General features: G+C 40.7%; 1 protein-coding gene across 3 annotated transcripts in view; it reads right to left on the reverse strand.

Moving 5' to 3' along the window:
* Positions 1-15,476, reverse strand: part of MRPL48 (mitochondrial ribosomal protein L48) — a 67,881-nt gene extending 52,405 nt beyond the window's left edge. For 2 of the 3 annotated variants that reach the window (XM_059133081.1, XM_059133063.1), the window contains exon 1: positions 3,458-3,597. In XM_059133081.1, the coding sequence (XP_058989064.1) occupies positions 3,458-3,481 (24 nt within the window). In that variant the 5' untranslated portion in view covers positions 3,482-3,597. Of the gene's footprint in view, positions 1-3,457; positions 3,598-15,420 lie in introns of those variants that run through there. The other variant, XM_059133071.1, reaches the window with a different exon arrangement.
* Positions 15,477-22,421: the final 6,945 nt, after the last annotated feature.

Raw genomic sequence — 22,421 nt, forward strand, 5'->3', positions numbered from 1 at the left:
GTAGTCAGTAAATATCTGCTGATTGAATTAATAAATCCCTCCAAACCTCACTTCCTTATCTTTTTTCTTTTTAAGATTTATTTATTTACTCTGGGTGGGGGCAGAGAGAGGGGGAGAGAGAGAATCCCAAGCAGACTCCCCCACCCAGTGTAGAGCCTGGTGCAGGGCTCGATCCGACAATCCCTAGATCATGACCAGAGCCAAAACCAAGAGTCGGACACTCAATCAACTGAGCCACCCAGGTATCCCTCCTTACCTTTAAAGAGGTTATAAATATATTTACCTCAGGGATGCCTGAGTGGCTCAGTCAGTTAGATGTCTGCCTTCAGCTCAGGGCATGAACTTTTGTTCAGTCACTTATTCACTCAGTATATATCAGGTACTTACTTTAGGTCAAGTACACTGTAGGCTGGGTACATATACATATAAAGAAAATATAGGGGCGCCTGAGTGGCTCAGTGGGTTGGGCCTCTGCCTTCAGCTGTGGTCGTGATCTCAGGGTCCTGGGATTGAGCCCTGCATCCACCTCTCTGCTCAGCGGGGAGCCTGCTTCCTCCTCCCCTTTTGCATGCCTCTCTGCCTACTTGTGATCTCTCTCTCTCTCTAATAAGTAAATAAAATCTTTTAAAATATATATAATGCAGGGGCGCCTGGGTGGCTCAGTGGGTTAAGCCGCTGCCTTCGGCTCAGGTCATGATCTCAGGGTCCTGGGATCGAGTCCCGCATCGGGCTCTCTGCTTGGCAGGGAGCCTGCTTCCTCCTCTTTCTCTCTCTGCCTGCCTTTCTGCCTGCTTGGTCTCTGTCAGATAAATAAATAAAATCTTTAAAAAAAATTTTTTTTAATATATATAATGCATATATATATATATATATATATATATATACACACAGCTACCTACCCTCAAATCTTTCTAGTGAAGACAGCAGATGTGCAAATTATTTATTACATTGCAATGTGAGATCAGGGTAATGGGCTGTATAGGAAAAGGAAGGATTGGCAACTTGGAAAGGCGAACAAAGGTTTTCATTCCGCATTTCACAGATGAGGAAAAGCAAGATTAACCAATTACAGAAACATAAAATACTCAAAAAAGGAAAAGCAGTGGAGTTTTAGGAGAGATAGAAACAACAGGCTCCAGTCTCAGCTCTATGGTTCACTCAACTGGCTGTTGTCTTATAAAAAAAAAAAAAAAGCATTTAGGGGTGACTGGGTGGCTCAGATAGTGAAGCATCTGCCTTCAGCTCAGATCATGATGGTCCTGGGATCGAGCCCCGCCTCAGGTCTCTACTCTGCAGGAAGCCTATTCTCCCTCTCCCACTACCTCTGCTTATATTCCCTCTCTCGCGCGCTCTCTCTCTCTGTCAAACAAATAAATAAATAAAATCTTTTTAAAAAAAGCATTCATTAGGGGCGCCTGGGTGGCTCAGTGGGTTAAAGCCTCTGCCTTCAGCTCAGGTCATGATCTCAGGGTCCTGGGATCGAGCCCCACATCAGGCTCTCTGCTCAGCAGGGAGCCTGCTTCCTCCTCTTTCTCTCTCTGCCTGCCTTTCTGCCTGCTTGGTCTCTGTCAGATAAATAAATAAAATCTTTAAAAAAAAAAAAGCATTCATTAATTCAGGCATTCAATAGGACATCTGAAAACCTACCATGTACCAGACACTGTGCCAGTAGCTTCCATTTCATTTCCTGTGCCTGTGACAACCGAATGAAACTATGAAAATGAAAGCAGTACATAAACTGAAGAATACTACCAATATTCCTGCATATACAGGCCTTCACACCTTACAAGTACTATTATTTACATTATCTTCTATAATTGTTACAATTCTAATGGTGGCATTATCATCTGCATTTTAAAATTAGAAACTGAAGCACAGAGAGGTCAAATAACCCATCTAAGGTGATATACATAGCAAGATATAGAACCCAGGTCTGATGCCAATTCCCTGGGTTTCTCTTTTTATTTATTTATTTGAGGGAGAGAGAGGACACAAGCAGAAGGAACAGCAGAGGAAGAGGGAGAAGCAGGCTCCCCTTGGGACATGGGGCTCAACTCCAGGACCCCAGGACCATGACCTGAGCCAAAGGCAGACACCTAACTGACTGAACCATCCAGACACACCCCTGGGTTTTGCTTATAAATGTAAAACATTAACACTTCCAGACAGGCTGAAGATGGTCACAAGACTACATATGATTAGATGCCAAGAGATAATACCAGCTAGTTCAGAAAATAAGCATTTTAGCCAGAGTAGTCAGAAAGGTTTTATGGAAAAGATGAGACCTGAGCTGGGTGTTCAAGGATGTAGGTAAGAAGGGTGAGGGTATTTCAAGTGAGACTAGCCAAAGCAGCAGGGCGGAGTAGAAGAATAAAATCAGTAACAAAGGCATCTGGAAGGTAGCAGTGGTATCAGACTTGGAGAGGCCCTATATGCCCTTTTATCTTTAGGTGATGCCCTAATGACAGATTTACATGGGCTCTCCTGGAGTCTAGAATGGTAGGAAACAGTATTCCTTGAAAACTTAGGCCTCTCTTTCAGCAGTCCTCAGAATCAAAGCAAATACAACAGGGCCATGGAGTCACCAAACTGACCATCTTTAACAGTGGAATTTTGAAAACTTCCTGATTTTTTTTTTAAATCATCCTTTTACCAGATCTGGCCAAATTCTCACAGTTAGACTAAAGTGAATATTAGTGAGTTGTTTTATAAAGATGTAAGGTTTGAGCCATTAAGGAAATAAGCCTAAAGACGTTTAGGGACCACCCCAAGATAACTAATGGTAGACCCATAAGCAGCAAAGATCATGCTGACCTATATATATCATGGACATAAAATTTCTACAAGGCTTAAAATAAAATTTTAATATAAACTGCTAAAAGTAAGTCATCATTCTGAGCAGCATTATACAACTAAAAGAACACAACTGAAATCTGTTAAGAGGGCAAGGAAAGACCAAGGAATGCATTTATCGTGATTCAGAGGGTTTTACTGCAGTCATTTAAATAAGGTTTTGTAAGCAAAAATTTAGGTTATTTCCCTTTTCGTATCGCCAAGTAGCCTCACAGCCTCACATCCCAATCTGGTCACCAACTCAAAACTACTCCTGAAGTGCAAAAATAAAATGACCCCCTCAAGGTCATTCAGATTATCGGAACTGATCGCGGTTTCGAGATTCCCACTGCGGAGCTCCTCTCTCTTCAGGCCAATGGGCTGCCAGGGTGGCTGGTGGAGGGGGCGTGGCCCACTGGCAAACGCCTCCGAGTGCGCCCGGAAAGGAGTGGAGGGAACACAACCCTTTGACTACAAGGCGCCGCGTGTGCTGCCGGGAGAGCCTATTCTCGCCGGTTTCTCATACCCGGATGTCTACACAGGCGGTGATAGCCCGGTTGCCACCTACGAGTTTTATTCTCCCCACCACCTCCGCCGCGGCCAGAGTACTTGGAACCTACGTTACCTTTCCCAGAGCTCCGTTCATCATCTGCTGTTGCGGCCGCTAACTGTAAGCTGAAAACCTGCCCAACCTGCAGCGATCCCCGGGCGTCTGAAAACACTGACGGAACGCCTCGACCGTGTCCAGTAACAATATGAGACCGAAAGTCACTCAATTCCCGCAGCACCTTGGTTCCGGTAGCTTCTGAAACTCAGAAGCTAGAAAAGTCCGCCTCGCTACAGCTTAAGTGTTAACTTCACTGCGGTTCGTCCCGGAGTAATTGCCACCTCTGTGTTGTGCCGAAGCTTTGCACACGATTCTGCTATGTCTTCCACCATACTGTGTATTAGTTGTTACTGTCTCTTTCACATATTTGATTTTGAGTTCCTCAAGGACTGAGATCCTGATGAATTCATGCCAGTGGCTAGCAGAAGACATGGAGAGTTCTGACTTCTAACCTTGACTTAAAAGCTGATTGACCCTAAGTGAGCTTTTCTGACATTCAGTTGTCTCATAATAATTGGTAACAACTACTTTCTATTGACTCACCATTACTTGCAATGCATTATCTCAGAGCAACCTGTAATTTATCCCTCACAAGCCTGCTAGAGAAATATTATCAGTTGGTTTTACATATAAAGATATTCCGAGAGGTTAAGAGACTTGTCTGGGGCCAACCAACTGAAGCAGTTGAATTTCAAACTCAGTCTGCTTGATGCAGTGTTTTTCCCTCTTAAACACCCCTTCTATATGCGATAATAATGTCACTGCACTTTCAATTACTTACTTTACACACATTATCCATTTAATTAGCATGACTTTGTGCCAGTCCTTTGATTAAATCTTGGGAATACAGAGATGAATAATACGTAGTCCCTGCCCTTAAGCGGCTCATAGAGAATTTCATCAAACTAAAGAGCTTCTGTGCAGCAAAGGAAACAACAGAGTGAAGAGACAGCCTACAGAATGGAAGAAAACAGTTGCAAACCATACATCTTTTAAGGGGTTAATATCCAAAGTATATAAGGAATTCAACTCAATAGCAAGAAAACAAGTAACTTGATTTTAAAATGGGCAAAGGCATTTGCCACACGCAGATGGACCTAGAGGATATTATGCTAAGTTAAATTAGTTGGAAAGAGAAAGACAAATACCATATGATTTTACTTATCTGTGGTCTCTAAAAATCAAAACAGACTCTTAAATTTGAAGAACAAATTGATGGTCCAGAGGGAAGATGGGTGGGGATAGGCGAAATAGGTGAAGGGGATTAAGAGATACAAGTTGATGGGCGCCTGGGTGGCTCAGTGGGTTAAGCCGCTGCCTTCATCTCAGGTCATGATCTCAGGGTCCTGGGATCGAGTCCCGCATCGGGCTCTCTGCTCAGCAGGGAGCCTGCTTCCTCCTCTCTCTCTGCCTACTTGTGATCTCTCTGTGTCAAATAAATAAATAAAATCTTTAAAAAAAAAAAGCAATAATGAATTCTAATTACAGAGATATACACATAAACTCTGTGTATGAAAGGAGTACCTGGTCACATAAAGTCAACATCAAGTGAAATAACAAATCTGCAGTTGTTTTTATTGTTGGCATTATTATTATTGCTCCACTGTTTTGATGTTATTATTGTTGTTCTTAGCAAGGCAAAGACATAAAACCTGGTAAATATAAATGGGGCTTCAGGTGATAGGGAGTTTGCTTTATTGTCAGAAACCCTGTCAGGATCTCATATCCTATTTGTGTGCCTCGGTGGGTGGCTCAGTAAGCTGAGGCTTGATTTCAGCTTGAGTCATGATCTTGGGGTTGTGAGATCAGCAGGCATCAGGCTCCTTGCTCGGTGAAGAGTCGGCTGGAGATGCTCCCTCTCCCTCTGCCCCTCCCCTGCTCTCTCTCAGAAATGAATAAATTGCTTTTTTTTAAAGCCATTATCCTACTTTTTTTTAAATCTATTTTTCCTATGATGAAATTCCAAGGTGCTACAAAGGAATATGTAGGAAAATCTATGTCCCCCAAAGGTAGTCCTTAACCCTTTGGGGGTTGTTAAGAGTTGTTAAGAGATTATCTAAAAAGACAAACTCAGGATTAAGTGATGCTCTTAGCATAATGCATTGTGCATGGTGGCCACTCAATAGAAAGTAGTTATTATCAGTTATTTTGAGGCAACTGAATGTTGGAGAGGCTCACTTAGAGTCAATCACCGTTTTTTGTTTTTTGTTTTTAAGTTTACTTACTTCTTTTAGTAATCTATATACCCAATGTTGGGCTCAAACTCACAACCCCAAGATCAAGAGTCGCATGCTTTACCTACTGAGTCAGCCATGTGCCCCTCCATCAGCTTTTTTTTTTTTTTAAAGATTTTATTTATTTATTTGACAGAGAGAGATCACAAGTAGATGGAGAGGCAGGCAGAGAGAGAGAGAGAGAGAGAAGCAGGCCCCCCGCTGAGCAGAGAGCCCAATGCGGGACTCGATCCCAGGACCCTAAGATCATGACCTGAGCTGAAGGCAGCGGCTTAACCCACTGAGCCACCCAGGCACCCCAATCCATCAGCTTTTATATCAAGGTTAGAAGACAGATCTCCATGTCCTCTGCTATCCACTGAAATAAACTGATTTATCAGATAGGATCTTAGTCCTTGAGGAACTCACAATGAAATATGGGAAAGAGATACTAACAAATAACGAACACATAGTATAGTAGATGAAATGGCAGAATTGTGTGCAAAGTATTGAGACAACAAAGAGACAGCAATTAATTCTGCCTAGACAAATAACAGACATTTCATACCTCCAACACAGTGACTGGACTTTGCTTGCATGGGTATCTGAAAGCTGTTGAGATTTTAGAAGTGAATTTTTATTATTATTTTTTTTAAATAGAAAAAAAAAAAAAGTCTGTTGAGATCCTAGTTTGTGTCAGGTCAGATCCTTTCAGGTATAGAATTTCATTCAAACCTCCCCAATAACTGTGTGAAGTTGAGAATCACTCATTTCATAGATGAGGAACAGAGGCTGGAAGAAGTTACCTAGTTAACATAAGCCACACTGCAAATGATGACCTGTCTGATTATAGTGCCTGTGCTCCGTCTGTTGCACAGAACTGCAACAATAGGTTTCCAAAAGGGCAGACTGGCTAGGCCAGGGAGTTTCCTTCCTTGCCTAGTCCAGGTAAATGCAACCTATGCAACCAGGTAAATGCAACCTGTAATGTAAGATACAAACCTATCTTTGTGTTGTTTATACGCTCTAAAGAGGGAGAAATCTGAGGGAAAGAGGGGTAAGAAGGAAGAAAAGGACAATTAGCAAAGCACAAGGATTCTCAAGCAACTAGAATACTTTAAAAGGTCAGGAATCTAGGACCCAAAAGGGAGGTGAAATCAGCATATGTAGATGTAAAGACACCATAGCAATATCCTTTAATGTGTCATAATGGATATTATTGTTGCCAAGCTCTGCCAATGATGTCATGTGTTATAAAGGAAGATGAGCTTACTGAGCTTCCCAGAAAGACACTTTCTTACAGATGTGGCCAGAAATCCTTGTATATCCATTATTCCGTAGTTTCTCTGGCATATTTTATCTCCAGCCATTAAAAACTAAGCCTTCCATGAAGAAATCAAAACAGCTCAACAAGGCCACCTTCCAGGTACCAAGGCCCCTGCTTTCTTGCTTTATCCTTTTTTATGGGCTTCCCAAGAGGAAGCCTATTCGTCTTTTTATCTCTAAGATCAAATTGAGGCCCATGGTAATATGCATCTGGTGAACTGAACTGAAAGCTTCCTATTCTTTCTCTTTTGTCTCCTACCTCTACGATGGCATTGTCTCACATCCATTAGTGGCACAGTAAACATATAAGGATGGGAGAATGTGTAGAGAATATGGGCTCAGAGCCAACCCTGCTTCTGCCATTTACTCACTGCGTGATACTGCGAAAGAGAGACTAGTGAATGTTTGAGGGACTTCAAGTTTGACTGAAATATATATATATAGAAAAAAAAAAAAAGTGGTGAGAAAAGAGGCCAGAGAGGCAGAATAGAGTCAAAGTGTTAAATTCCAGACCATAGGGTTGGGGAAATTTTGATCAGTGAGGAACCTGTAAAGAGTAGAATAGTGGAGGAGAGAATGGAGCCCGGGAGTCTACGTAGACGACCAGGGGACTCATTTAAGTGAGAAAGAGGAAGGCCCAAGTTAAGGGCCTGATAGAGATAAAGAAGAATCAATGTTAAGGAGGTATAATAGGCAAGATTTGGTTAAATGGTTAGGACTGATTAGATGTGCATAGTAAAGAACATTTTGAGTTATAATATGAGAGGGGTCCTATAAATAGGTGGCAGATATGCCGGTTTCCCATTCTCCAAGCCAGGTTGCTGGAAGCTGCCCCTCTCTTTACTTCCTGGAAGGCCCTTGGGCCATCATCCTAGAAATAGACTGAGGCTGCCCCAAATCCCTCCTGACCTCCCCAGTGGGAGAAATAGAAGAAAAAGTGCAGAGCATTTGAATGCCACCTGTAAAGGCTGCCTGAAGCAAATCCTTTGTGTTTACATTCTGTGTAGTTTTGCCTTCATGATGAGTGGATATTAGAAGAGAGGGCTAAGGAAAAGAGAACTGAATAGTAAATTGTAAATAGTAAATTGTGATCATTTCACTTTAAAAATGGTTGACAAAGGGGCGCCTGGGTGGCTCAGTGGGTTAAAGCCTCTGCTTTCGGCTCAGGTCATGATCCCAGGGGTCCTGGGATCGAGCCCCGCATCGGGCTCTCTGTTCTGCAGGGAGCCTGCTTCCTCCTCTCTCTCTCTCTGCCTGCCTCTCTGCCTACTTGTGGTCTCTGTCTGTCAAATAAATAAAATCTTTTAAAAAAAAAAGGTTGACAAATCCCTCTCTCCCTCCCTCCAAAACATTCTTAATGCTGCCATGAGAGTAATATTTCTAAATACAAATATAACCATGTCACTTCCCTGCCCAAGAACATTTAATGCTCCCCCCACACTGACTATAGTGATAGTGTCCAACAGAACTTTCTACAAATACGGAAATGTTCTATATCTGCTCTGTCCAATATGGTAGCTACTAACAGCGTGTGATGTTTGAGCACTTGAACTGAAATGAGACTAGCACAATCTAGGAACTGGATTTTAATTTAATTTAAATTTAAATTTTATTTTAAATAGCCATATGTGGCTAGTGGCTCCCTATAGTAGCCTATAGGATCAAGTCCAAACTCCTGAATAAAACCACTGAGGGGCGCCTGGCTGGCTGTCAGAGGAGCATGAAACTCTTGATCGCAGGGTTGTGGGCTTGAGCCCCATTGGGTGTTGAGATTACTTAAAATAAATAAACACAACAACAACAACAAAAGACTAACAATGAGAAAAATCTTTAAAAAAATATACTGAGATATTTACTCTCTACTCCTACCTACCTATCCAGCTTCATTTCCCACTCTTTTCAATACAAATATTAGTCCCAGTCAAAACAAACTTCTATAATTCTTTAATCATGACATAGTCCATCATATCTTCATTTCTCCCTGCCTTTGTACCTCATTTCTTTCTGCTGAAATGACCTTTCTTTACTTACTCACCTGGAAAATCCCAACTTCTTTTTCAAGACACAAGTCAAATATTACCTTTTATATTTAGCTCCTTGCATCCACTTCACAGAAATAGTGTGGTCTCTGTGGTCCCTCCACTGTGCTTACACAGCCCCCTTTTCATGCCCTCAATACAGGGTATCATAACTATTTGCTCACTTGTATATCTTGCCCACTAGATTGTGAGCATTTTTAAAGGAGTAATTTCTTTCACTTCAAAGATGGACCACAGATATTACTGTGTTTATTGTTTTGTACTTCTCAGACGACTTACATGAACATTATGCAATTTTAACAAAGTTACATTAGGTAAGTTTTCTCACTTTATAGATAAAACCAAAGGGAAGAAGATAGGTGGCTTGCCTAAGCTTAAACAACTTGCACAGGGCAAAAAACGGTAATGTATATTTCTAGCTCTGGATGTTCCATCTGATAGTCAACAACACTAAAGCAAATTAGAGGCTCTGAGATCCTCCTATGGCCAATCCTAAATCTCAAACTAACACCTGATGATCTGGCATTTACACAGTACACATGAATTTCGGCCACAAGCAACTTTACAGAGAAACTAACAGTGAAGTCAGTCTTTTTCCAGATAAGAATGGAAACTAAAGGCACTCAAACCTTGTAATTTTCCCCTTCCTGCTTCAGACAGATGTTTTTCAATATTCTCTTCATTTTTTTTTAAGGTTTTAAAACTTTTTAAAGTTTTTTTTTTTTAAGTATTTTATTTATTATTTGACAGAGAGATCACAAGTAGGCAGAGAGGCAGGCAAAGAGAGAGGGAGGAAGCAGGCTTGCCACCGAGCAGAGAGCCCAATGCGGGGCTCGATCCCAGGACCCTGAGATCATGATCCTAGCTGAAGGCAGAGGCTTTAACCCACTGAGTCACCCAGGCACCTCAAAATTTTATTTTTTTATTTGACAGATCACAAGTAGGCAGAGAGGCAGGCAGAGAGATTGGGGAGAAGCAGGCTCTCTGCGAAGCAGAGAGCCTGATGCTGGGCTCATTCCAGGACCCTGAGCTCATGACCTTAGCCAAAGGAAGACACTTAACCAACTGATCCAACCAGGCACCCCGTAAGATTTTTTTTTTTTTTAATTTTTAAGTAGTCTCTATACACAACCCTGAGATCAAGAGTTATGTGCTCTACCTACTGAGCCAGCTAAGTGCCCCAACTTCATCTTATACATAGTCCTGAGCAGCGTATGCTTACAGGAATATTCTTCATTTTTCTTTGTATTCCAAAAAATTGGCACAGGTCATAGAACACGAGGCTCCAATAAATATAGAATGAAATAATTAATGAAAGAGTATTTAAAAGTTCTTAGAGGTAATTATGAAGTTTAAATTTCTCCAAGATCTTGCACCATCAAAAAAAGCCTGGAGGAACTTTACCTTTCTGGCTGTATTTTTACAAGTCAACCTTCTATAAAAGCTTTCAAAAAAAAAACAAAACCAAAAAACTGATCCAGTCCACAGCACAACCACATCAGAGAAAGCCTTAGGGAAGAAGTGAGAACAAAGGGAGGTCCTTTTGAAGAATATGTTTGATCTCAGATTAAACTTCCCTTAAAGTAATAATTCTATGGTATCCTGTCATAAAAAGTTTCCCAAAGGTGCCAAATAGTTCTGGTTTATCGCTAAGGTAAAAATATATGCACTAAGTTACCTTCAATTGAAAACTATTTTAGCTTCAGTAGAACTTTTCTGCTTCTATTTTATGGTATCGTTTTGGTACAAAGAAAATCATACTTACAAGAAAAAAAAGATAAAAGGCCAGAGGTGAAAGAGAGCTGGCTACCAAAAGAAAGCCAGAAAGGGATGATACTGACTCCACAGTCCATACTTTACCAGGAATTTCTGCTTGTGCAGGGTTGGGCCCAGAGAGTAGGGATTGCCTAACCCTGGAGAAAGGGAGAAAGAATGATGAAAGAGGCTGCAAGAGGGAAGCTCAAGTGGTTAGTGAGATCACAGAAGGCTGTTAGAAGGGAGGTTACAAAGAACCACTTACCAGGCAGCTAGGTGTGCAACTCAGTCAATCTTTCCATAAGCCCAGAACCTGTGTTCAGATTGCTCCACCCAGCCTCTAGCACAGGGGTATTGGGAAAGTACCTGCTCTACAAAGCTCCTCCAACACAGGGACACTGGGATACTTGGACACCTGGGAGGCTATCCTTCGCCACTCCCTTCTACAGCTTGCACCATTACTTGACATTAGAAAAACTTTTCTTATGGTGTAGGAAGAATCCTTTGTGTTGCTGCTATCCAAGACCCAGATATCAAATGTATACTGGGGGAAAAAAGACAGAAAAAACATAATTTCATAATTTCACTCTACCAAGCTACTCATAGCCTCTAATGTAATGTTCCTGCTTGGCATCTTGGGATTAGGAGACACAAGTGCAGACTTTATAAGATCATGATGTGGAGGCAGATTTTGAAATAAATTCCCCAGAAGAGAGTACTACCTTCTTGACCTACTGAAATAGGAATTTCTAACTTTCATCTTCTCCAACTAACCTCTCAATGTCTTTTTAAAAAAAGATTTTATTTATTTATTTGAGAAAGAGAGTATATATGAGTAGGGGGTGAAGGAGTGTAGGCAGAGGGACAAGCAAAATCCCCGCTGAGCAGGAGGCTCCATATCAGGACAAGGGATCATGACCTTATGCTTAACCAACTGAGCCACCCGGTACCCCACCTCTCTATGTCTTTATTTGAATGCCTTATCATTTTTACCTCAACTTTCACAGTCTTCTACCTGAACTACTGTGCTGGCCTTCTAATCAAACCTTTAGCCTAATCCCCATTCTAGTTAATTTCCAAAAGCAGCCTTCCTGAAGCACATATTATGGGGATTATGATTTAAAAAATAAAATAAATCAAATAAAGTAAAACCTTCCTTAACTACTTATGGCCCTCTAATTTGACAACACATTGCTTACCTTGGCATTCATTGCTCTCATGATCCATCTCCAATTTGCCATTCTAACCACTTTTCTCATATACCCATTGCTCGTACTGCACTGATAACTCTGTTCAATATATTTTTTTAAGATTTTATTTATTTTATTTGACAGAGAGAAAGATCACAAGTAGGCAGAGAGGCAGGCAGAGACAGAGGGGGAAGCAGGCTCCCCGCTTAGCAGAGAGCCCGATACGGGGCTTGATCCCAGGACCCTGAGATCATGACCTGAGCCGAAGGCAGCGGCTTAATCCACTGAGCCACCCAGGCGCCCCTCAATATATTTTTCTATACTGCAGACTAAATGTTCATTATTTAAGATTACTTTTCTTTTTTTTTTTTTTAAAGATTTTACTTATTTATTTGACAGAGAGAGATCACAAGTAGGCAGAAAGGCAGGCAGAGAGAGAGGGAGAAGCAGGCTCCCTGCTAAGCAGAGAGCCCAATGTGGGGCTTGATCCCAGGACCCTGAGAAGATGACCTGAGCCCGAGGTAGAGGATTAACCCACTGAGCCACCCAGGCGCCCCTAAGATTACTTTTCTATAGCAGCTATCATGAAAAGCAGAATTAGTTCTAGAGAGATTTGTTTCGAGACTTTTGATGCATTTTGCCAAACTTCATTTCAGAGGTACCAAATCCTGTTTTTGTCACATCTTCACAAGCATTGAATATTAATATATATGAAAACTAATTATAATTGAAGAAATTGTATATAGGGGCGCCTGGGTGGCTAAGTGGGTTAAGCCTCTGCCTTCAGCTCATGTCAGGATCTCAGGGTCCTGCGATTGAGCCCCACATCGGGCTCTCTGCTCAGCAGGGAGCCTGCTTCCTTCTCTCTCTCTGCCTGCCTCTCTGCCTACTTGTGATCTCTCTCGCTCTCTGTGTCAAATAAATAAATAAAATCTTTTTAAAAATTGTATATAAAAAAACTTTGTGAATAAAGAAAATGTGACATATATGTGTGTGTTACATATAATTATAATATTATTCAGCCATTAAAAAAGGAAATCTTATCATTTGTGGTAACAGATTGACTATTCAGTGAAATCAGAGAAAGACAAATACTACATGATCTCACTTATACAGAGATCTTTTTTTTTTTAAAACAAAGAATCTTAAAAAACAAAACATCTCCCCCAAAACCTCATAAATACAGAGAACAGTTTGGTAGTTGCCAGATGCCGGGGTGGGTAGGGGAATGGAAGAAACGGGTAAAGGTGGTCAAAAGGTATAAACTTCTAGTTACAAAATAAATAAGTCCTGGGGATGTAATATATAACCCAGTAACTATAGTTAATAATACTGTTTGTATATTTGGAAGTTGCTAAGAGAGTGTATCTTAAAAGTTCTAATCATAAGGAAAAACATTTATAATTATGTGTGGTGATGGATGTTAACTAAACTTATTGTGCTGATCATTTCACAATATATACATATATACTGAATCATTGTTATATACCTGAAACTAACATAATGTTATATAGCAGTTATATCTCAATAAAAATAAATCTTTTGTGAATTAGTAGTTCGTAAATTCTGTTTTCTTTTTAGTATGGTTGAACCTTTCCCCTATCTTTTGTTATCCAATTATATTTCCTTGGTGAATGACCAGTTCATGTCTGTTACCTCTTTATCCTTTGGGGTCTTAATACTTCTATTCCTGCAATCTCACCCTTTTATACACACTCCTACATTTCAGGAAGCAGCTTATGTTCAGGGAAAGAGCACCATTCTAAAGATCATGAAAAACTACTATTATGTAACATGGAGCAAGTAATTTCTTTTTTTTTTTTTTTTTAAGATTTCATTTATTTATTTGACAGAGATTACAAGTAGGTAGAGAGGCAGGCAGAGAGAGAGTGGGAAGCTGGCTCCCTGCTGAGCAGAGGGCCCAGGACTCTGGGATCATGACCTGAGCCAAAAGCAGAGGCCTTAATCCACTGAGCCACCCAGATGCCCCTCATTTCTATTTTAGACACCTCAAATTTGTATGCAAAACCATGTACCCAAATCTATAAAATGAGGGTGATGCAATAGAAGCTTCAAGATCAATGAAAAGTTCAAGTGAATGGGGCTACCCTCCCAAACTCCTAATTTCTGCTTTATCTAGAAGAGCTTCCTTTTACCCAGTCATATATGTATTATATACATGAAATATTTATATGAAATATAATATTCATATGAAACACACATATTTACATGAAATTGAAATATAATGTAGGGGCACCAGGTGGCTCAGTGGGTTAAAGCCTCTGCCTTCAGCTCAGGTCGTGATCCCAAGGTCCTGGGATCAAGCCCTGCATCAAGCCCTGCATCGAGCTCTCTGCTCGGCAGGAAGCCTGCTTCCCTTCCTCTCTCTGCCTGCCTCTCTGCCTACTTGTGATCTCTGTCAAGTAAATAAATAAAATCTTTAAAACATTAAAAAAAGAAATATAATGTAATAAATACACAAATTATATAAATATGTAATCTATATATGTCTAAGTTACACATATAAATTCCTAAAGCCTTTCCATCTCTAATGGCCATGGATTCCTTTATTCTGCCACTAGATAGACTGTAACCAGTTAAAGAACAATTCTGTGGTTGTTATTTCTGTTCTATAGATGAAGAAACTAAGGCACAGTCAAGTGAATAAATTATTCAAGTCTGGCTAAGAGGACCTTCCAACTCTGGATACTTCTATCTTCCCTGAAAGTTTGGATTTGTTTCTTCAGAATCCTTACCACTCCAAGATAAAATGATTCTGAGTTTCTCAAGACTATAATATTCTAGAAACTTAGGGCTGTAGAGTCTCTGAAAGCTCTAAAATCTTCTAACTCCTGTGTTACAACTCAAAAAGGAGGCTAAGGTTGTGGAAGAGCCAGCTCTTAGCTAGCTCCCCTCTACCTGCCCCATCTCTAACTGGCTATTCACTTCAAATTCCAAATGTTTAAATGACCATGGGGGAAATACGAAAATTATAGTTCATTCATTCATGGAATAGTTTATACTATGCATATAATTAAAATGACAAAGAAAAATACTTAGTATGTAACAAACAACAGATAACTTTATGCAGCATTGTCTCAATTGTGTAAAAATACACAGTGAAAAAAAATAATGACAAATAGTGAGTAATCTTGATTGATTCTAGTTGGTGGAATACGTCATTTTAAAAAAATTTTTATCCCAATCTTTTATATTATGTTTTATTTTTATAATAAGGAAAAAAAATGTTTTAAGTTCAAACGTGTGAGCCCACACCTGGAGCCGTCAATTTGTCTCAGAGCTGGGATGAGGAGATGAGTCATCTTAAAAGGAGAGGGAGGGGACAGCTGGGCTTTGACTAGGGCTGCTTTTGAAGGGGAGGGACAAGCACTAGATAGGGTGAGGACAGATGAGCTCTGCTGGAGTTCAAACCGGAAGCGCTGACGATGGCAACCTACCGGGCAAAATCCAGCCGCAAAAGCCGGGAATAACGTGGCAGCCGCAAATCGCCTTCAAGGCAGCCAGATCCAAGCCACCCCCTCCGCCCTCTAGCCAACGCCCCGGCTAGTTCCCGCCTCCTGCCACTCCCCATTGGTCCGCTGAAGCTCATTGGTTTTCCTGGGGCCCGCCCCTTTGGGGGCCTGCGAGAGGTAGCTCGCTCCCTCCCCCACTTCCGCAGGGGCAGCCATGCTGAGAGTGGCAGGCGGGGAAGGGTGGGGCCGTTGGCTCTTTATTACAGCCACCGCCGTATTCTTCCAGTGTTTCTTCGCCGCGCTGTATAGGGACGCAGTGGGAAGAGTGATTTACCACTTGGGAGCTGGGCCTTGTATGAAGTGCGGAGGTTTCTTGCACTGTCTCCAGTTCCCTGGAGGCCGGTGGACTTTTTTTCTAGAGGTGATGTCATCACAAAACCTTTCCGAGGTCCTAATGCCCGTGGTTAGATCTCAGAGCCATTGAAAATCAGAGATCCTTAGAAATAAAATGACCGTCATATTGTCCAAACTAAATAGCTCTGAGATCCTAAGAGGATGCTATTAATAATTACGATTGGCACAACAGTCATAACTGTGGGCTGTTGTGTAACTTAAATAGCCACCGTACTTGGAGATCACCTGGTCCCAGGCCCAGCTCTTTTTTTTAAATTGTGATAAAAGGTGGATAACAAAATTTTCCATTTTAACCACTTTCAGTGTACAATACATTTCATTCACAATGTTGTTCAACCTTCACCATTATTTCCAAAAATATTCATCACCCTAAATGGAAATTACCCATTAAGTGATAACTTCCCATTACCCACTCCTATTAGCGCCGACACTGTTTATTCTGTTTTCTCTTTCTTTGAGTTTGCCTATTCTTGGTATTTCACATGTCCTAAGTGGAGCTACACATTTTTGTCTTTTTCTGTTTACCTTATCTTAGCATGATGTTTTCAAGTTTCATCTATGTCATACCTTATATCGTACTCCATTCTGTTTTATGGCTGAACACATACATTGTATGGCTATACTACATTTGTTTATTCATCAATTGATGGATGCTTGGGTTGTTTCCGCCTTTTGACTGTTGCAAATGCAACTATAAACACTTGCATTCAGTTATTTGACTCTGTGCTTTTTTTTTTTTTTTAAGATTTTATTTATTTATTTGACAGAGATCACAAGTAGGCAGAGAGGCAGGCAGAGAGAGGGGGAAGCAGGCTCCCTGCTGAGCAGAGAGCCTGATGCCAGTCTTGATCCCAGGACGCTGGGTTCATGACCTGAGCCAAAGGCAGAGGCTTTAACCCACTGAGCCACCCAGGCATCCCATATCTCTGTGCTTTTAATTTTTTTTGTACATATATTTAGGAGTGGAATTCCTGGATCTTATGGTAATTCCGTGTTTTAACCTTTTGAGGAACTGCTGTGCTGTTTTCCAAGGTACCTGGACTATGTTATACTACCACCAGCAATGTATGAGGGTTCTAGTCTCCACATCTTCACAAACACTTGTTACTTTCCGTTTTTTGTCTTTAGTTTTTATGGCTATCCTGGTAGGTGTAAAATGGTATCTCATTGCAAGTTTTGGGTTGCATTTATCTATGACTAATGATGTTGAGCACATTTCCTTATGCTTGTTGGCTATTTTTGTACCTTTTCTGGAGAAATTTTCATTCAAGTCCTTTGCCCATTTCTTGAACTGTTGAATTGTAGGAGTTTTTTATTTTTAAAAATTTTTAAAAATGGGGACGCCTGGGTGGCTCAGTTGGTTAAGCAGCTGCCTTCGGCTCAGGTCATGATCCCAGCGTCCTGGGATCGAGTCCCACATCGGGCTCCTTGCTCCGCAGGGAGCCTGCTTCTCCCTCTGACTCTGCCTTCCACTCTATCTGCCTGTGCTTGCTCTCACTCTCTCTCTCTCTCTTACAAATAAATAAATAAAATCTTTAAAAAAAAAATTTTTTTAATGTATTTATTATTGTTGTTATTGTTATTTAAATGTATGTAAGACTTCTTTTTTTTTTTTAAGAATTTATTTATTTATTTGATAGAGAGAGATCACAAGTAGGCAGAGAGCCAGGCAGAGAGAGAGAGAGAGGAGGAAGCAGGCTCCCCACAGAGCAGAGAGCCTGATGCGTGACTCGATCCCAGGACACTGGGATCATGACCTGAGCTGAAGGCAGTGGCTTAATCCACTGACCCACCCAGGCACCCGTATGTAAGAGTTCTTTATAAATTCTGGATATTAAACCCTTATTGGTTATATGGTTAACAAATATTTTCTCTCATTTTATGGATTGTCTTTTCACTCATTTTATAGTGTCCTTTGATGCACAATAGTTTTTAATTTTAGTCCAATCCAATTTATCTGTTTTTTTTCTTTTTTTGTCTGTGCTTTTGGTGTCATATTTAGGAAACTATTGCCAAATGCAAAGTCATATGGCCCATCTCATTTTACAGATGGCGAAATTGAAGTGTACAGGGGGAAAAGGCTGAGCACTCAAGGTCACTGTAAGTTAGTAACACCTGGGACTAAAATCTAAGTTCTTTTTTTTTTTTTTTAAAGATTTTTTATTTATTTGACAGACAGAGATCACAAGTAGGCAGAGAGGCAGTCAGAGAGAGAGAGAGAGAGGGAAGCAGGCTCCCTGCAGAGCAGAGAGCCCGATGCGGCGCTCGATCCCAGATCCCTGAGATCATGACCCGAGCCGAAGGCAGCGGCTTAAGCCACTGAGCCACCCAGGCGCCCCTAAAATCTAAGTTCTATTCACAATCAGTGATAAGAGAAAACACACACTTTTTAAATTTTTTTTTTCAAAATTATTTGACAGAGAGAGACACAGCAAGAGAAGGAACACAAGCAGGGGAGGTGGGAGAGGGAGAAGCAAGGTTTCCCGCCAAGCAGGGAGCCAATATGGGGCTTGGATCCCTAGGACCTTAGGATCAAGACCTGAGCCGAAGGCAGACGCTTAATGACTGAGCCACCCAGACACCCCAAGAAAACACACACTTCAAAAAAATCATAGAGTTTTTACCTTCAATAGTAAAATAATGTAATAGAATCTTTAGAATAACTTTGCTCCCAAACAGAAAAGGCTGTGTACATAGTTCAAACTATTATGCTAGGAGACAACTCTGATTGGATAATTTAGGGGTCAGTATTAAACAAAGGAAAGTTGATGTCTTTGATAAAGACAGACAGGATCCTGGCCTACTTGAGGATATAAGATCTATAGAATGACACTTTAATTCATAGCCTGGGAAACTAGGATTTAGAAATCTAAATCTGGGGCTCCTGGGTGGCTCAGTGGGTTAAATGTCAGCCTTTGGTTCAGGTCATGAGCTCAGGGTCCTGGGATGGAGCCCCACATCAGGGTCTCTGTTCAGTTGGGAGTCTTTTTCCCTCTACCTTTGCCCCCCATCCCTCTTGTGCTTGCTCTCTCTCTCTCAAATAAATAAATAAAATCTTAAAAAAAAAAAAAAAAAAGGAAAGAAAGAAATCTAAATCTTTCCAGCTGAGTTACGTTCTATTGAAGCCAAGAGTCAAATGTCAATTTCTCTTTAATTTTAATAGAAATTCCCCTCCAAAAGTTGGGTTTTTAAAAATATTGGCACACATATCTGAAGTTTTAAATCCTCTTATTCAACAAATATCTGTAGAGAACTTTAAGTCTTTTAGGGTCTTTATTCTTATATTATACACTGATATGTAAATACTGGAATTTCTCTTTCTCTGACATTTACATGGTATACTCTTTAGGACTTAAATAAGGCTAGTCTTTCATAATGTATCCAACTCAGGATGAATGTGGTGTATACGTAATGGCAATGCTTCCTCATCACATTCATTTCTGGACATTTAAAAAGAAATATATTTATTTAAATAATCTGTACACCTAACGTGGGACTCAAACTCATTAGGCTGAGATCAAAAGTCACATGCTCTTCTGACAGCCAGCCACCTCCCCCCATTTCTGGACATTTTTAAGGAGCATCATTTTTTCCCCTTCAGGACAATAAGGTTTGGGAGTGAGAAAACTTCATTAGAAATCATAAGGTAGGAGAGAGGAATTCTCAGACTTTGTCCTAATCAAAATAAGTGGTAATGGTGATGGGGTCATTGATATATTATGCTGTGCTTTTAAAAAGAATATGGACGCGGGACGCCTGGGTGGCTCAGTTGGTTGGACGACTGCCTTCGGCTCAGGTCATGATCCCGGAGTCCCGGGATCGAGTCCCGCATCGGGCTCCCAGCTCCATGGGGAGTCTGCTTCTCCCTCTGACCTTCTCCTCGCTCATGCTCTCTCTCACTGTCTCTCTCTCAAATAAATAAATAAAATTTAAAAAAAAAAAAAAAAAGAATATGGACGCTTTTACTTTTGGAAATTAAAAAAAAATTTCTGTCCAAAACAGAAGCTGCATTCACTCAGCATTTAATTTTTTAATTGGAGAAATTGCCAATAATATCTTCCTTTTTTAAATCTTTCCACCCCTTGAGCCAATCTTCTATCAGAATCAGCTTTAAAAATAAACAAATCTGAAGAAAAGTGGGTAGAAATATAATTTTTCTATCTGTAGAGCATAGCTCTTCTCAGGAACATGAAAAAGCATAATATTTATCTCCTTTGCTCCTTCCCAAAATTTCTGCAAATAATAATAGTATTTTACTCTATCCTCCCCATAAAATGAGACCATTATAGCACAACACATTTTCTAGTTCAATCTCCCTGATGAGCATGTGAGATCCTTTGGTTTTTAGTCTAGAACAGTCTCACTCCCAAGAAGCCCTTAGCCAATCTGTGGGGCTACGAGATCTGTTTTCTTACCAAAGGTTTGTTAAAAACAAGGTAACAGGCCCCAGTGGAGTCACTTATGCTAAGACCCATGCCACCAAATTTAAGTGTTGGCTCTCCCAGCAATTGAATCTTTTATCAGTCAATCAGACATTGCCTAATAGCAATAGTTAAGTAACTACCTGATAGAACCTTACCATTCCCTAAAGAAAAGAGATCGTGCCATAACCAATCTTCTTTTTTGTCTAGTGTAACTTCCTTGTTTCCACTCCAATAAAAGTCTTTCACTTTGTACAGCTCCTCAGAGCTATTCTCTGTCTTGGATGCTGCCTGATTCATGAATCATTGAATAAAGCCAGTAAGATCTTTAAAATTTACTCAGTGGAATTTTGTTCCTTAACAAGTTACTCATATTTAGAGGTGCCAGAATTAGTAAATAATAATAAGGATGCTTGGTTAGATTTGAATATAAAATTTTAAACAGTTTCTTTTTTTTTTTTTTTAAGATTTTATTTATTTATTTGACAGAGAGAAATCACAAGTAGATGGAGAGGCAGGCAGAGAGAGAGAGAGAGGGAAGCAGGCTCCCTGCTAAGTAGAGAGCCCAATGCGGGACTCGATCCCAGGACCCTGAGATCATGACCCGAGCCGAAGGCAGCGGCTTAACCCACTGAGCCACCCAGGCACCCCTTGAATATAAAATTTTAAATGAAATTTAATTTAGCATCCTAAATATTTTTTATGGATTTTATTTATTTATTTGAGAGAAAGAGAGAGAGCTCACATGTGTGCATGCAAGCAGTGTGGGGGAGGGGTTCGGGTGAGAACAGAGGGAGAGAAGGAGAGGGACAAGCAGACTCCACACTGAGCATGGAGCCTTACACAAGGCTCAACCCAAGCTCAATCCCCTGACGCTGAGATCACACCAAAATCAAGAGTTGGAGGCCCAGCTGATTGAGCCACCCCTGGCATCCTATATTTTGTCTGCAACCCAATCCATAATACAACAATATTTTACGTTTATTATTTCAATGTCTTGGTGTGAATACAACTAGAGTAAAACATTGGGGTAGGCTTTGCAGGTCAAATGAAGGTAAAATCTGTGTCCTCAAAAATGTATAATTATTGGCAGATACAAGGCAGGACACTGAAATTATATATAAGCAAACAAAAACTACAGTATAATAATATTTCTGCAAAGTGCTGTAAATCTGTGTGTCGCTGGTTTCCTTGAATTTTGAATATTGATCCCTTTCAGTATTTGTATTCGTAAGAGCAAGAGTACTCCCTCTGTAGTAAAGCTCAGTCTTGGAATCAGCATGGCTTTTGCCTGTTCCTTGCTACCAAAGCATAAATACCTGGTATTGAACAGGACTGTCCAATATTTTAACTGCTTGTATGGTAAAATGAAAAATTGGAGAATTAGACACTCGTGTTCTTTTTTCATTAACATTTTAAATGTGCTTCATCTTAATTTGTGATTGATATTTAATCAATAGTAGTTTGTTATACCTGAGCTTTTGGTTTTGCCTTCTGTTAGGAATTTAATGTAATTTTTAAAAAAGATTTTATTTATTTATTTGACAGAGAGAGGGAGAGAGATCACAAGTAGACAGAGAGGCAGGCAGAGAGAGGAGGAAGCCGACTCACTGCTGAGCTGAGAGCCCGATGTGGGGCTCAATCCCGGGACCCTGAGATCATGACCTGAGCTGAAGACAGAGGCTTAACCCACTGAGCCACCCAGGTGCCCCTAATGTAATTTTTTAAAAGATCTTATTTATTTATTTGACAGATAGAGATCACAAGTAGGCAGAGAGGGGGAAGCAGGCGCCCTGCCGAGCAGAGAGCCCGATGTGGGGCTCAATCCCAGGACCCTGGGATCATGACCTGAGCCAAAGGCAGAGGCTTTAACCCACTTAGCCACCCAGGCGCCCCTAAAACATCTTTTAAAAAGGTGGAGGAGGGGTGCTTCTGGCTGGCGCAGTTAGTGGAGCATGTGACTTGATCTCAGGTTTGTGAGTTTGAGCACCATGTTGAGTGTAGAGATTACTTAAAAGGAAAATTCTTTAGGGGTACCTGAGTGGCTCGGTTGAGGGTCTGCCTTTAGCTCAGTTCTTGATTCCAAGATCCTGGAATCAAGCCCCATTTCTGCCTTTCTGCTCAGTGGGAAGTCTGCTTCTTCCTCTCCCT

This window comes from Mustela lutreola, chromosome 1, assembly GCF_030435805.1.
Source record: "Mustela lutreola isolate mMusLut2 chromosome 1, mMusLut2.pri, whole genome shotgun sequence".
NCBI lineage: Eukaryota > Metazoa > Chordata > Mammalia > Carnivora > Mustelidae > Mustela > Mustela lutreola.